Source organism: Eimeria maxima, genomic scaffold, assembly GCF_000499605.1.
Source record: "Eimeria maxima Weybridge genomic scaffold, Emw_scaff163, whole genome shotgun sequence".
Classification (NCBI taxonomy): domain Eukaryota; phylum Apicomplexa; class Conoidasida; order Eucoccidiorida; family Eimeriidae; genus Eimeria; species Eimeria maxima.
Genome location: NW_013564555.1, coordinates 8800 through 22500, shown reverse-complemented (window position 1 = coordinate 22500; position 13701 = coordinate 8800). Strand labels below are relative to the sequence as shown.

General features: G+C 51.6%; 2 protein-coding genes across 2 annotated transcripts in view; both read right to left on the bottom strand.

Annotated features, from left to right (window-relative positions):
- EMWEY_00018860 (hypothetical protein) overlaps nucleotides 1-675 on the bottom strand; it is a gene marked incomplete at both ends in the record, with an annotated part of 1535 nt that extends 860 nt beyond the window's left edge. Inside the window, 2 exons of the mRNA XM_013480112.1 lie at nucleotides 1-252; nucleotides 615-675. The exon at nucleotides 1-252 is cut by the window's left edge and continues 860 nt beyond it. Of these exons, the coding sequence (XP_013335566.1) occupies nucleotides 1-252; nucleotides 615-675 (313 nt within the window). The remainder of the gene's footprint in view (nucleotides 253-614) is intronic.
- A 2230-nt stretch (nucleotides 676-2905) lies between these two features.
- On the bottom strand, nucleotides 2906-11232 carry EMWEY_00018850 (hypothetical protein, conserved; the record flags this gene model as incomplete). Its single annotated transcript, XM_013480111.1, has 6 exons — nucleotides 2906-3084; nucleotides 3226-3712; nucleotides 4259-4664; nucleotides 4874-7979; nucleotides 9272-9316; nucleotides 9609-11232. The coding sequence occupies 6 exons, from the start codon at nucleotides 11230-11232 to the stop codon at nucleotides 2906-2908; spliced, it is 5847 nt and encodes a 1948-aa protein (XP_013335565.1).
- Between the last annotated feature and the right edge of the window lie 2469 nt (nucleotides 11233-13701).

Below are 13701 nucleotides of genomic sequence, written 5' to 3'. Positions count from 1 at the left end.
TTACTGTCTCCTTTATTGTCTCCTTGATGATAAGTGTCTCCTTTACTGTCTGCTTGATTGTCTGCTTGATGATAAGTGTCTCCTTGATGATAAGTGTCTCCTTTATTGTCTCCTTTATTACTGTCTCCTTTATTGTCTCCTTTATTGTCTCCTTTATTATAAGTGTCTCCTTTACTGTCTCCTTGTTGCTTGTCTCCTTTATTATAAGTGTCTCCTTGTTGTGTATTGAATGGTTGGTGAATGATACATCCTCTACATGTAAGAGATGCACATAATAAATTCTTCTCTATACCTATAAATAAATAAATAAATAAATAAATAAATAAATAAATAAATAAATAAATAAATATAATTATATAATAATTATTATTATTATTATTATATTATAATTATATATATAGAGATAGAGACAGAGACAAAGACAGCAAAAAAGGAGACAAAAGGAGACAGAAATAGGAGACAGAGAGAAAGAGACAATAAGATAAATAGAGACAGATAAAGACAAAAAGGAGCAGGAACAGGAGCAGGAGCAGCATCAGCTGCTGCTGCTGCTGCTGCTGCTGCAGGTACAGTAACAGTAGCAGCAACAAGAAAAGGAGACAGTATATGCTTACTTAATTTAATTATTCCTTTTTTTGTCCTTATATATATTTGCTGCAGCAATTTGTCTCTCATCTCTAATTGGCAGCAAAGTGTCTCTATATTATAAAATAAAGGAGACAGCCATGTTAGTTGCTGCAGCAGCAGCAGCAGCACATACATAGCAGCAGCAGCAGCAGCAGCAGTAGCAGCAGCAGTAGGGGCAGCAGCAGCAAGTGATACAAGCACAAGCAATAGTAGTAGTAGTAGTAGCAGCAGCAGCAAGTCACAGAAGCAGTGCAGCAGTAGCAGCAGCAGCAGAAATAGCAGAAACAGCAACGGTAGAAGTAGCAGCAGCTGCTGCTGTCTCCTTTTGCTGCTGCTGTCTCCTCTTGCTGTTGCTGCTGTCTCCTCTTGCTGCTTACGAGGAAGATGGGTTCAGTCCAGGGACAGAGGCGGCAGAATTGGGGGAAGTACGCTGTCTCTGCTGCTGTTGCTGCTGCTGGTGCATCTCCTGCTGCTGCAGTATCTGCAGCAGCAGCAGCAGCAGCAGCAGCAGCAGGGGTTGGCTTATGCTCTAGCCGTGTAAGCCAACGACATCCCTACAAAAAAAGGAGACAGCAGCAGCAGCAGCAGCAATAGCAGCAGCAGCGTGTTGCAGCGGTAAATCTGCAGCAGCAGCTGCTGCTGCAGCAGATTAGCGATTAAAGAAAAAAAGGAGACAAAAAGGAGACAAGTTACCCTTAATTATTAATTAATTAATTAATTAATATATAAATAAATAAATAAATAAATAAATAAATATACCTGCCTAATTCTTTTTCCCTTAATAAGGAAAGAATTACCCTTAGGGCCTAATAAGGGATGAGGATGAGGCCTAAGGAGACACATGCCTCCTTCCTTTAATTGATTTATATAGGAGACACTAAAAGGAGACACTTGCTGCTGTCTCCTAATCCTGCTGCTGCTGCTGCTGCTGCTGCTGCTGCTGTTGCTGCTGATAGTACTGCTGCTGCTGCTGCTGTTGCTGTTGCTGCTGCTGTTAGTGATGGTGGTGGTTGGGGGGGTGGGGGTGGTGTTAAGATGTAGCCATGGAGATTCCTAAGCAGCAGCAGCAGCAGCAGCAGCAGCAGCAGCAGCAGCAGCAGACACAGACAAGAGACAAATATAGCTTAAGGTCAATACAGCGGTTAACTGTCTCCTTTCCTATATCTAAACAGTTGCTGCTGCTGCTGCTGCTGCTGCTGCTGCTGCTGCTAGTGCAACTGGTGCTGCTACTGCTGCTAGTCTTGCAACTGCTGCTGCTGCTACTGCTGCTGCTGCTGCTGCTGCTGCTGCTACTGCTGCTTACAAAACAGCAGAAAGCCTCAAGAGCAACATAACGATAACTACGTCTTGTCTGATGAGTAAGACGGATAAGGGGTCTCTCTTGTCCCCTTTTATTATATAAATAAAAAATTAATTGTCCCCTTTTTTTATCTACTGTCTCCTCCCCTATTAACGGACTTATGCTGCTATATTTACCTATACCCCCTATACACAAAAAAAAGGAGACACATAAGGAGACACATAAGGAGACACATAAGGAGACACATAAGGAGAAACATAAGGAGACACATAAGGAGACACATAAGGAGACACATAAGGAGACATATAAGGAGACACATAAGGAGACACATAAGGAGACACATAAGGAGACAGACTAAGGGACAAAAAGGCAACCAAGAAGACACAGAAACATAAAGGGGGACATATGGGCTGCTGCTGCTGCTACTGCTGCTGCTACTGCTGCTGCTACTGCTGCTGCTGCTGCTACTGCTTCTGCTGTGTCTCTTTGGAGACAGCTTACCTGCTCTGCAGAAGTCAGCAAAGGGGACACTTTGATGAACACAAAGAAGAGGAGACAGAGGGGACGTAAGCAACTCCTCAGGAGACAGTGTGGAGCCTCCCTCCTGCTGCTGCTGCTGTTGCTGCTGCTGCTGCTGTTGCTGCTGCTGCGGGGGTTGTTGTATGGAGACAGTAGAGACTGTCTCCTTTTGTATTCTTAATAAGGAGGACCTAAGGAGACTTATATAAGAAGAAAAAGGAGACACTAAATTTCTTACATAAGGACGAAGTGTCTCCTCGTCATGCATCTCCATTAAGGAGCGTGATGCTTCTTCAGGTCTCCTGCAGAAAGGGGACAGCAGTAACAAGAAGAATATTTGCTGCTGCTGCTGCTGCTATAGCAGCAGCAGCACCAGTTACTGTTGCTGATGCTGTTGCTGCTGCTCCTGCGGTTGCAACGAGGGGTGAGGAGACACGGATACAGCTGCATGCTCAGTTCCTATTTGCTGCAGCAGCAACTGTCTCCTTTTCTGTTGCTGCTACGTCTTGCTGCTGCTGCAGCTGTCTCTGTCTCTGTCTCCTTCTCCTCCTCCCTCTCCCTCTCTCCCTCATCATCATCAGCAGCACCAATAACAATAACAACAACAGCAGAGACAGCAACAACAACAACACCAGCAGCTGCAACAACACCATCAACAGCAACAGCAACAGCAGCAGCAGCAGCAACAGCAGCAGCAGCAACAACATACCATTTGCTGCTAATAGCATAACAATTAAGAATATTTAATAAACAAATAAAAGAAAAATCTATCCCTTTACCATCATAACCTAATGGTGCTAATATTAATAAAGGTAAGGAATCTATATTATTGTCTCCTTCCTTTTTCTGCTGCTGTTGCTGCTGTTGCTGCTGCTGTTTCTGCTGTTGCTGCTGTTGATGGTGATGCTGATGCTGCTGATCATCAGGATGTTCATGCTGCTTCCGCTGCTCCTGCTGCTGCTGCTGTTGCTGCTCTAGTTGCACCTGCTGCTCTTGCTGCTCCTGCTGCTCCTGCTGCTGCGTGTCTCCTTGCTGCTGTTGTTCGGGAGCAGCAGCAGCCGTTGGTGTGTCTGTATTTGAGGGTACAGGGGGGCCTTTGGGGGCCCCGGGGGCCCCTGTCCCTTCTTTGTTATTGTTTAAGGAGGGTACACCTATCTCCTTTAGTAAGGATTGCCAAAAGGAGACACTTTGCCCATTAGGTGTCTCCTTTTGTGGATTAAAATTGGAGACACTTGCAGCACGAAGAAGAATATCATAAGTAAATGTCTACACACACAAACCCTAAACCCTAAACCCTAAACCCTAAACCCTAGCGGGCATCCGCAATTGTGTTAGTACACAAGAAATGCAAACCAATAATTTTGCCTCACAACGTTTAGGGTTTAGGGTTTAGGGTTTAGGGTTTAGGGTTTAGGATGTAGGGTTTAGGGTTTAGGGTTTAGGGTTTACGAGTAGCGCTTTGAGTGTTTCTGCATTATTGATATAAAGAATCATATCTTCTTCTGGTGTGTCTACTTGTATATGCATAAACCCTTCTTCTCCTTTATTTATTTTATTAGGGTTTAGGGTTTTATATAATTCTTTATCCTCTTCTCCTCTCTCCTCAGACAAAACCCTAAACCCTAAACCCGTAGGATAAACCCCATACATAACCACTGGCTCGGGTAAAGGAGACGGCAGCAGCAACGCCAATGGCTGCAGCAGCAGCAGCAACAGAAACAGCAGCAACAGCAGCAGAAAAGAAACATGAGCATGCTTAACCTATACTTATAATTAGGGTTTAGGGTTTAGGGTTTAGGGTTTAGGGTTAACCTGCAGCACAGAGGAGACAGATTTCTTAGGGAACAACTTCGATAGAAGTTCAACAGCAAGGGATTTTGCTGCTGCTGCTTCTGCTGCTGCTGCTGCCTCTGTTGCTGCTTCTGCTGCTGCGTCTCCTGCTGCTGCTTCTGCTGCTGCTGCTGCTGCTGCTAGCCTTCTCCTTTTGCTGCTAAATGGTGCCCAATAGCCAAGTAGTCCTCCGCTATCATAGAGGGGACTCTCAGGGAGAGACACATCTTCTTGTTGCTGCCCTTCTGCTTCCTCGTGCTGCTGCTGCTGCTGCTGCTGCACCTGCTGCACCTGCTGCTCCTCCTCTTCCTGCTCCTGCTGCATCTGCTGCCAGGTGACGGGTGTACACCACACGCGGTGTATGTACAGCTTAAATGAATTGTCCTCCCTAAGGAGACACAAACAACACAGACTGTCTCTAGTGCTGCAGCAGCTGTATCATCTATTGCTGCTGCTGCTGCTGCTGTTGCTGCTACTGACGTTTGTATCGGACGGCTGCTGCTCTACCTCTCTCTGCTGCTGCGGGAGCTTGCTGCTGCTGTTGCTGCTGCTGCTGCAGTATTTGCTGCAGGACGGGCCTCCCCGGTGTCTCCTTACTTGTGGGGCTGTAACAGCATTTGCTGCAGTTCTGCTGGTATACGGAGACAGTTGGGTACCTGCCTCCTTATCTGTCTCCTTTCTGCAGCACAGCAGCTGTCCCCTTCATGATGGAGGGGCCCCCTGGGGCCCCTTGGTGGCTGCAAGGAGGGTACTTGCTGCAGCAGCAGATTATCATTAAGGACACCAAGAGTATGCAATCTCTTTATTGCTGCTAATGCTAATTGCTGCTTAGCTAAATGTGTCTCTTTTCTTGCTACTGCTGCTGCTGCAACAAATATTTGCTGCGCTGCTGCTGGGGTGTCTCGACACCCCTGCAGCGGCGGCACCTCTAGCAAAAGGAAGCCCTCCCCATTGGGGCCCCCTTCCTTCACCTGTAGGGGCCCTTCTATAACCTTGGGGGCCCCCTGGAGGGCACCCTTCAGGTTGGGGGCCCCCTCAAGATATCCGGTGGTATGAGGGGCCCCCTTATGGGAAAGTGTCTCCTTTTTATGTTGCCTATCCTTAATATATGCAGCACATAAAGGTTCATTGCTGCTTCTTTTTATTATTTGCTGCAGCAGTCCCCATGCTAATGGGGAAGGGACAAAGGCCCCTGTCTCCTTTACCTCATACCCATAAGAGAGACTGTCTCCTTTTTTATTTATAATAGAGGGACGACGCAGCCGCAGCAGCAACTCCTGCTGCTGCACTGCAGCAGCAGATACACCACCTGCTGCAGTACTACCACGCAGCTGACGGATCCGCTGCAGCAACGGGAACAACTCAAAACGCTTCCCTGGAGGGGGCCCCCAAGGGGCCCGCATAGGGGGACCCACAAGGAGCCCCATGTGGGGCCCCCAGGGGGCCCCTAGAAGGCGGCGGAGATTGCACCCTGCAGATACACGCGAAGAAGCAATATGAGGCACAACGTCAGCAGCAAGCAGCAGCAGCAAAGGGGGAGGAATATCTAATAATTCTCTTGTCTTCTCCTTGCTGCTGCTGCTGCTGCTGCTGTTGCTGCTGCTGCTGCTGCAACAGGCAGCAGCCTGCAGCAGCTGGTTCTCCCTCTCGGGTGTCTCCGCCATCACCACAATCCCGTACCCTTGGGATCGGAGCCCCTGCAGCGCCGCATTGGTACTGGCAGCAACTGTAAGCCTAAAACCAGCTTGGCTGGTGCTGCTGTTGCTGCTGTTGCTGCTGTTGCTGCTGTTGCTGCTGCAGGGTCCGTCTCCTCCTGTGGAGACGTCGCTGCTGCTGGTGCAGACGAATGCTTGCTCCATGTCTCCTTCTGCGAATGGGCCCTTTTGGATACGGTTGCTGCCCTCCCCTGGCATTGCCTTGAGTCCCTCCTCCGCAGCAGCAGCACCAGGAGCAGCAGCAGCAGGGAACTCCCAGCAGCCAGCATTGGAGACAGCTTCCCCCATTCCCCTTGCCTCTAAGAAACGAAGGAGACACCATGCTGCTGTAGGGTTGCTGCAGATAATGAGGGCCTCCTTGGCATGAAAGAGGGCCCCCCACTGAGGGGGCCCCCATCCATGCTGCTGCTGCTGCTGCTGCTGCAGTCTGTAAGTGTCTCCTTTTGCTTTGTGCTGCAGTAAGGAGACAATTCTGTCTATCTCTAGTAGACGAGGACTAAAGAGACCCTTTAGTGTCTCCCTTGCTATAAGACGGCAACGAGCAACAATATTATCCTCCAACTGTTGCTGCTGCTGCTGCTGCTGTTGCATTTGCTGCTGCTGCTGCTGCTGGTGTTGCTGCTGCTCTTCGAAATGAAGGAAGCAATCAATGCTGCTTAGTCCCTTGCTGCAGTAGGCCCTATAATGCTTAAGGGTCTGCTGCCTAAGGAGGGCCCCAAGCATCTCTATAAAGAAAAAGCTTACCCCTAACTCAAGTCGCTGCTGCAGCAAAGCGATAGTGGGTCTGCTGCTGCCTAAAGGGGCCCCCCAACTCAGTGGGGCCCCCCAACTCAGTGGGGCTCCCCAATTCAGGGTGGGGCTTCCATCCTTATCTGCAGCAGCAGGCTCCCCTCTAAGTAAGTCAGAAAATGGCCACAACAACCAAGGAGGATCTTCAGCTGCTGCTGCTGCTGCAGTAACGGTAGACGAGGAGGCATATAAGGAAGGGGGCCCCTCCTGAGCTGCTTCACTGGGGGCCCCCATACCTTCTAAAAGCTGGGGAGGGGGACCCCCATCACCGTCCCCTCTTATGCCGTTAGGGAGGCCTCTAGAGCTGCTGCTGGGGGCCCCGGCAGCAAGCGGGGTACCCCGGCACCCCTCTTGCTGCTTTTCCTGCAGCTGCGACTCCGCCTGCTGCTGCTGCTGGGGAGGAGGGTGCAGGAAGGTGTCCCAGTCTAAGGGACTGGTGGAGGGGACAGAGGAGGGGGCCCCTGTAGTGTTGTAGATGTGGGGCCCCCCTAAGGACAAGGCAAGTTTATTGAGGTTCCTCCTTAAGTTATCTGCTGCAGCACAGAGACACCAGAAGCCCCATTGCTGCTGTATATACAGCAGCAATGAGTGCATGCGCCTCCATCGTGTTGCTGCTGCTTCTCTGTGCTGCAGAGGCAGCAAGGAAGAGACACGCTGCATGCACAGGGTATTTGCATGCAACACATGTTGGGCCCTTAACTCCCTTGCTACTGCAGCAAGCAGCACGGAGACCCCACAACTGTCTCCTTCTTGGGGGCCCCCCAAAAGGAGAGACCACCAAGGGTCTCCTTCCATTGGAGACCCTTCGGACGGGCGCGGGGCCCCACTATCGTCTCGTTCTCCACCTGCTGCTACTGTTGCTGCTGCTGCTGCTGTCCCCTTACTGGGGGCACCCTGGCTGGGGGGCCCCTGGCGGGGGGGCCCCTTGGTATTTAGAACATACGCAAAAAAGTTGTCGCATGCAAGCAGCAGCTGTTGAACTAAAACAGTGAAGATTTGTCCTTGTGGGGGCCCCCTGGGGGCCCCCATATCAGGGGAGAACCCTGTTGCTGGAGTACCCCCCCTAGCTGCTGCTGCTTGTGCTGCTGCTCCTGATGCTGCAGCAGCAACTTCTGCTGCAGTCCAATAGGGTGCATGTTGGGGAGGGAAGCGTATGATGTCAAGGGTAGGGGGGCCCCTAGGGTACCCAAGGGCCTCCCCTAATAAGAAGGAGGGACAATATAACTTACGAAGGAGACAGTTAAGCTGTGGGGCCCCACAAGGAGACACTCCAGTAAAGGGTGTCTCCGTTGTACATATTATACGGGGTAAGGAGGAAGCACGAGGGAGGAAGTACTTAAATAAATAGTCATAATTATCAATAGAGCAGAAGCAATTGCTGCTGCTGCTGCTGCTGCTGCTGTTCCTGCTGCAGTTGCTGCTGCTGTTGCAGGTAACTCCGTCAAGCAGCAGCAAACCAATGTCCTCTAGTTTTATATAACCATGCATTAATAGAGAGAAAAAGAGAGCAGAAGAGGAGACAATAACACGAGGCCATTGTATAAGTGTCTCCTTTTCTATATAAAGTGTCTCCTCGCATGCACAGCAGCAATCATGATCATCATCGTCAGCAGCTGCAGCAGCAGCAGAAGAAGAAGAAGAAGCATCATTATCATCATCGTCATCTGCTGCTGCTGTTCCTGTTGTTCCTGCTGTTGCTGCTGCTGCTGCTGTAGAGCAGCAGCAGCACAAACAGGAATCAGGAGAAGAAGTGTCTCCTTTTGCAAGAGAATTAAGTGTCTCCTCTTGAGAGACAGCAAAACGAAAAGGAGACAGAGGATGATGTACATTAAGGCGCTGTCTCTCTTCAGGTGTACGAGGAGGCCAAGGGAGCTGCAGCAGCAACAGCAGCAGCGACAGCAGCAGCAGCAGCATATACTGCAGCAAGAGCAGGTGCTGCATCATCAATGCAGCATATAAAGCATCAGCAGCAGCAGCTGCTGCTGATGCATCAACAGCAGCAACAGCAGCAGCAGCAACCGTACCCCTTTTTGTTTTCTTATTGCTTCGCTATATTCTTGTAGGTCTTTCTTATATTCCCTCCATGTGTTGGGGGCCCCCCATTTAATAAATAGGTGTCTCTGTTGCCAGTGTCTCTCTTTTACATCTGCTGCTGCTGTCTCCTTTGTCCCCTTAGAGCAGCAGATACGCGCAACAAGTCGTGCTGTACCCTCGAGGGAGCCCCCCTGGGGATATTGGCGTTGGGGGCCCCCTTGAAGGGTATCGGAAGGGGCCCCCCCACCACCCTTACCACGGGGGCCTCCGTGAGGGTACAGCATCGATAGTACCTGACGAAGGGCCCCCTGTAGATGAAGGGCCCCCTTAGAGGTAGAAGAGAGACAGATAATAGGGTACGCAGCAGCAGCAAGATTTTGTAAGAAAGTATAGATAAGGAGACCGGATAAAAGAGGAAAGTGTCTCCTTTTTAGGGGTAGCCAAAGGAGACAGTTACCTTTTATTGCTGCATTATAAGCAGCTGTCTCCTCAGCAGCAAGACCTGCATGCATGCAACATAGATAATATACACAACACCTTTAGGGTCTACTTAATTTAGCCAATAAAAGCCCTTCGTAGGGGGCCCCTTGGTGCCATATAGGCTTAGGGGGCCCCTAGGTACTATACAGTCTCAGGGGGCCCCTAGGTACAACATAGGCCGATCGATACCCGAGGTTTTATGTATGCTGAGAGCCCCCTTAAGAATTATATGTATAGGCTGGGGCCCCCCCTAGGTATTATAGGTTGAGGGGCCCCCTAGGTATTATATTTGCTGAGGGGCCCCCTATGTTTACCTAGTCTTTGTAGGAAAGATAAGGGGAGAGGTTCTATATATCTGCATGCAGGATGAATTGTCTCCTCATGAATTGTCTCCTTTATTGTGTCTCCTGCCCTAAGTGTCTCCTTTTGAATCTTTGCTTCCTTTAAGGGGGCCTCCACTGCTGCCGCAGAGGGGAGGGTCCCCTTAGGGCGCTGCTGCTGCTGCAGCTGCTGCAGCTGCTGCAGCTGCTGCTGTTTGGTGGGACCCTTGGGGGCCTCCTCATAAGTCTTCCGTAGGGGGGCCCGCTTTACATAAGGGCCCCTAGGAGACCCTACAGCAGCAGTTGTCTCCTTGGCAGCTGCTGCTCCTGCAGCAACCTCATCCCTCTCTTGGGGGGCCCCTAGAGCATCTTTAGGGGCGACCCCTGTGTATGAGGGGACAAACGTCGCAGCTGTCTCCTGTATATGGGGCCCCACAGGGGCTCCTAACGGGGGTAGCAAGGGCCCCTGGGGGCCCCCACAGACAGACCCCAGGGGCCCAATGGAGTCTTCAACAGACAGCCCCATATCGCTGCATGCCAAGGGCATCAGAGGGACCCCAGAGGGGCCCCCAGAGGTTGTGTCTAAGAAACTGTCTCCTAGAGGGAACCCCATGGGGGGGACTCCCAGGGTCAATTCTAGGGGGGGCCCCAGGGTCGGGTCTAGGGAGGGCCCCAGGACCGAGTCTAGGGGGCCCACAACGGTTGTCTCTATAGGGAACCCCTGAATCGTCTCTATGGGGGCCCCCAGGGCCGTCTCTATTGGGACCCCTACAGTCGTCTCTAATGGGGCCCCCAGGGTTCTGTCTAAGGCTCCCCCCATAGTCGTCTCTGTGGGGGCCTCCAAGGTCGTCTCTGAGGGGGGCCCTAGGAAAGTCTCTAAGGGGGCCCCCGCGGTCGTTTTAAGCGGGGCCCCTACGGTCGTCTCTGTGGTGGACACCAAAGTCGTCTCTGTTGGGGCCCCCAGGCTTGTCTCTGTGGGTGCCTCCAACGTCATCTCCAAAGGCTCCCCCAGGGTTGTCTCTAGGGGGGCCCCCAAGGGAGTAATTAGGGGCCCCCCTAGTGGTGCCTCTATCCAATCTTCTTCGGGGGCAGCAAAGGGGACAAAAGAAGACTCTAAAATACCGTCTCCTTCTAGGGGCCCCATCAAGGCGTCTCCTATAGAGGAGTCCAAGAAGGGGCCCCCCCCCTCTCCTACTTCAAGGGGCCCACCATACACCCCATTTAAAGGGGCCCCCAAATTAAACAGATTGACGGATGTCTCTAAAGGTGTACACCCTCCTAAGGGGCCCCCCAATGACTCATCAAGAGGGCCCCCTAGGGGGCCCTTGGAAAGCCCCTCAAGGGGCTCCCCCAGGGGCCCCCCAAGAGGTTCCCCCAAGGACCCTCCAAGGAGACCCCCAGTGGATTCTTCCAAGGGCCCCTCAAGGGGCCTCCCAACAGGGACACCGAGGGGGCCCTCAAGGGGGCCCCCGGGGACTGTTTGCCCTGTTGGAGTATTGGGGTGTATGAGGGTATCCTTTGGGTCTTTGTTTTCGTCATTAGCAGCAGCAGCAGCAATAGCAGCAGCCTGCTGCAGCCACTCTTCCGTGGGTAACAATGGGTAGTCTGCCCACCTCATCTGCTGCTCGGGGCCCCCAGGTGTCTGTTTGCTAGCTAATATAACAAGGGGTCCTCAAGAGTACTAAGGAAAAGGGCCCCTGAAGATACACTGCAGAGGAAGATCGTCGGGGGCCCCAGAAGGGACCGGGGAGCAGCAAGTTGGGGGCCCTTAAGAGGGAGGGTACTGCAGAAAGAGGGGCCCCCAGGGCCTCCTTCTTTATATTTGGATATAAATAATTTAATAAAAAAGGAAAAAATGATAATAAGGAGGGAGGACAGCAGAAGACAGCACATACATATATACACACACTAGTGGACCACTGCTGCTGCTGCTGCTGCTGCTGCTGCTGCGGATTCCGCTACTGCTGCTGCTGCTGCTGCTGAAGACGGAAGTTGTTATATTAATTGTTATTAAATGTTTAATTGTAATTTTGTCTCATTAAATAAATAAGGGGTCGAGTGTCTCTTCTCTGTCTCCTTCAAAAAGGAGACAGACAGCAGCAGCACCAGCAGCAATAGCACCAGCAGCAGCAACAGCAGCAGAAGCAGCAGCAGCACCTCTCTGTCCTGTCTTCTTTCTTTCTTCTTTAGCATTGTAATTGATTGTCGTCTCCTCATTTTATACCATTTTCTTAGCAACCCCCCCTGCTGCACGCTGCTGCTGCTGCTGCTGCTGTTTTTGTCGTTGGGGCCCCAGGGGCCCCTCGTGCACCGGCGCACCATACACACGCACACTACACACTACACAAAAGCAGGGGGCCCCAGTGTCTCCTCGACTAGAGCAGCAGCAGCAGCTGCCGCTGCTGCTGCTCTACTGTACTTCAACAACAGCAGGTCCCTCCCCTTTGCTGCTGCAGTTGCTGCTGTTGCCGGTAGCAGCAGCAGCAGCAGCAGCAGCAGCAGCAGCAGCTGTAGGAGCAGCAGCAGGGCATGCATGCTTGTACCACGCTTCCAAGCACTAGAGGATTCGTGTTTTGATAGGATCAACAAGAGCAGCAGCAGTAGCAACAACAGCAGCAGCAGCAGCAGCAGCAGCTTCTGCTGCAGTAAAGGGACAATGGCTGCCTCTGATGTTGTTCAATTTGCATTGGAGACACTTAATGGAGGGGCAAGGAGACAGTCTGCTCTTGCTTATGATTACCTTGTTAAGCTTATCCTTATAGGTAACCCTAAACCCTAAACCCTAAACCCTAAACCCTAACTGCTATAAACTCTAAACCCGAAACCCTAATTGCTATAAACCCTAACCCCTGTGTCTATCTGTCTATAGGAGACAGCGGTGTAGGCAAAAGCAGTATGTTACTCCGCTTTGTTGAGGGGCCCCAGGGGGGCCCCCATAGAGGGTCTCGTAATTCAAGGGGCCCCTCGAAGATACACCGAGGCCCCCATAACAGTCACCATGGGGGCCCCCACTCCCACGAAAAGAGACCCTCGGAGGGCCCCCAGGGGCCCTCCATCCAGGACCCTGCCGAGGTGTCCCCCCAGGTGTCAGCCCTCCAGCACCCTTCTCAGGGGCCCCTCAAGGGGCCGCCCAAAGAAGATCCTTCTGTGGGGCCCCCCATCCAGTACCCTACCGAGGTGTCCCCCCAGGTGTCCGCCCTCCGGCACCCTTCTCAGGGGTCCCTGCAGGGGCCGCCGAACGAGGACCCTTCTCTAGGGCTCCCCCAGGGGCCCGATGATCTACCACAGCTGGGGATGGACTCCCAGGGGGCCCCCGAGGGGGGCCCCCTATACCCTCTCCCTGCAACACTAAGTATAGACTATATGAGTAAGATGATGGCAATAGGGGAAGAAATAGCAAAAGTACAGATATGGGATACAGCAGGGCATGAAAGGTATAGAAGTGTTACTCAAGGTATATATTTTCTTGCTGCTGCTGCTGCTGCTGCTGCTGCTGCTGCTGCTGTTGCTGCTGCTGGTGTTGGTGCTGGTGTTGGTGCTGCGGTAGTTGCTGCTGCTGCTTTCGCCGTTCTTGTTGCTGCAGCTAGATATAAATATATTGAGGTGACCTAGGTGTATGTATACGTGTGTCCGCTGCTGCTGCTGCTGCTGCTGCTGTTTCTGCTGCTGCTGCTGCTGTTTCTGCTGCTGCTGTTGCTGCTGCTGCAGCTTACTTTCGCTCGGCAATGGGAGTTATGCTTGTCTTCGATTTGAGCTGCAAAGAAAGCTTCCGCAGTACGTCTAGGGTTTAGGGTTTAGGGTTTAGGGTTTAGGGTTTTAGGGCTTAGTGTTTAGGGTTTATTGTTTAGGGCATTTGCTTTAGGGTTTGATGGCAAATGATCTAGGGTTTAGGGTTTAGTAGCGTTTAGCTTGGCAGTAGAATGGATGTTTGTTTGCTGCTGCTGCTGCTGCTGTTGCTGCTGTTGCTGCTGCTGCTGTTGCTGCTGCTGCTGTTGCTGCTGCTGGTGTATAGGTATAGATTACTGGGTGTCAGCAATGAAGGAAGAAGCACCACCGCATGTACAAGTGCTGCTTGTAGGCAACAAAT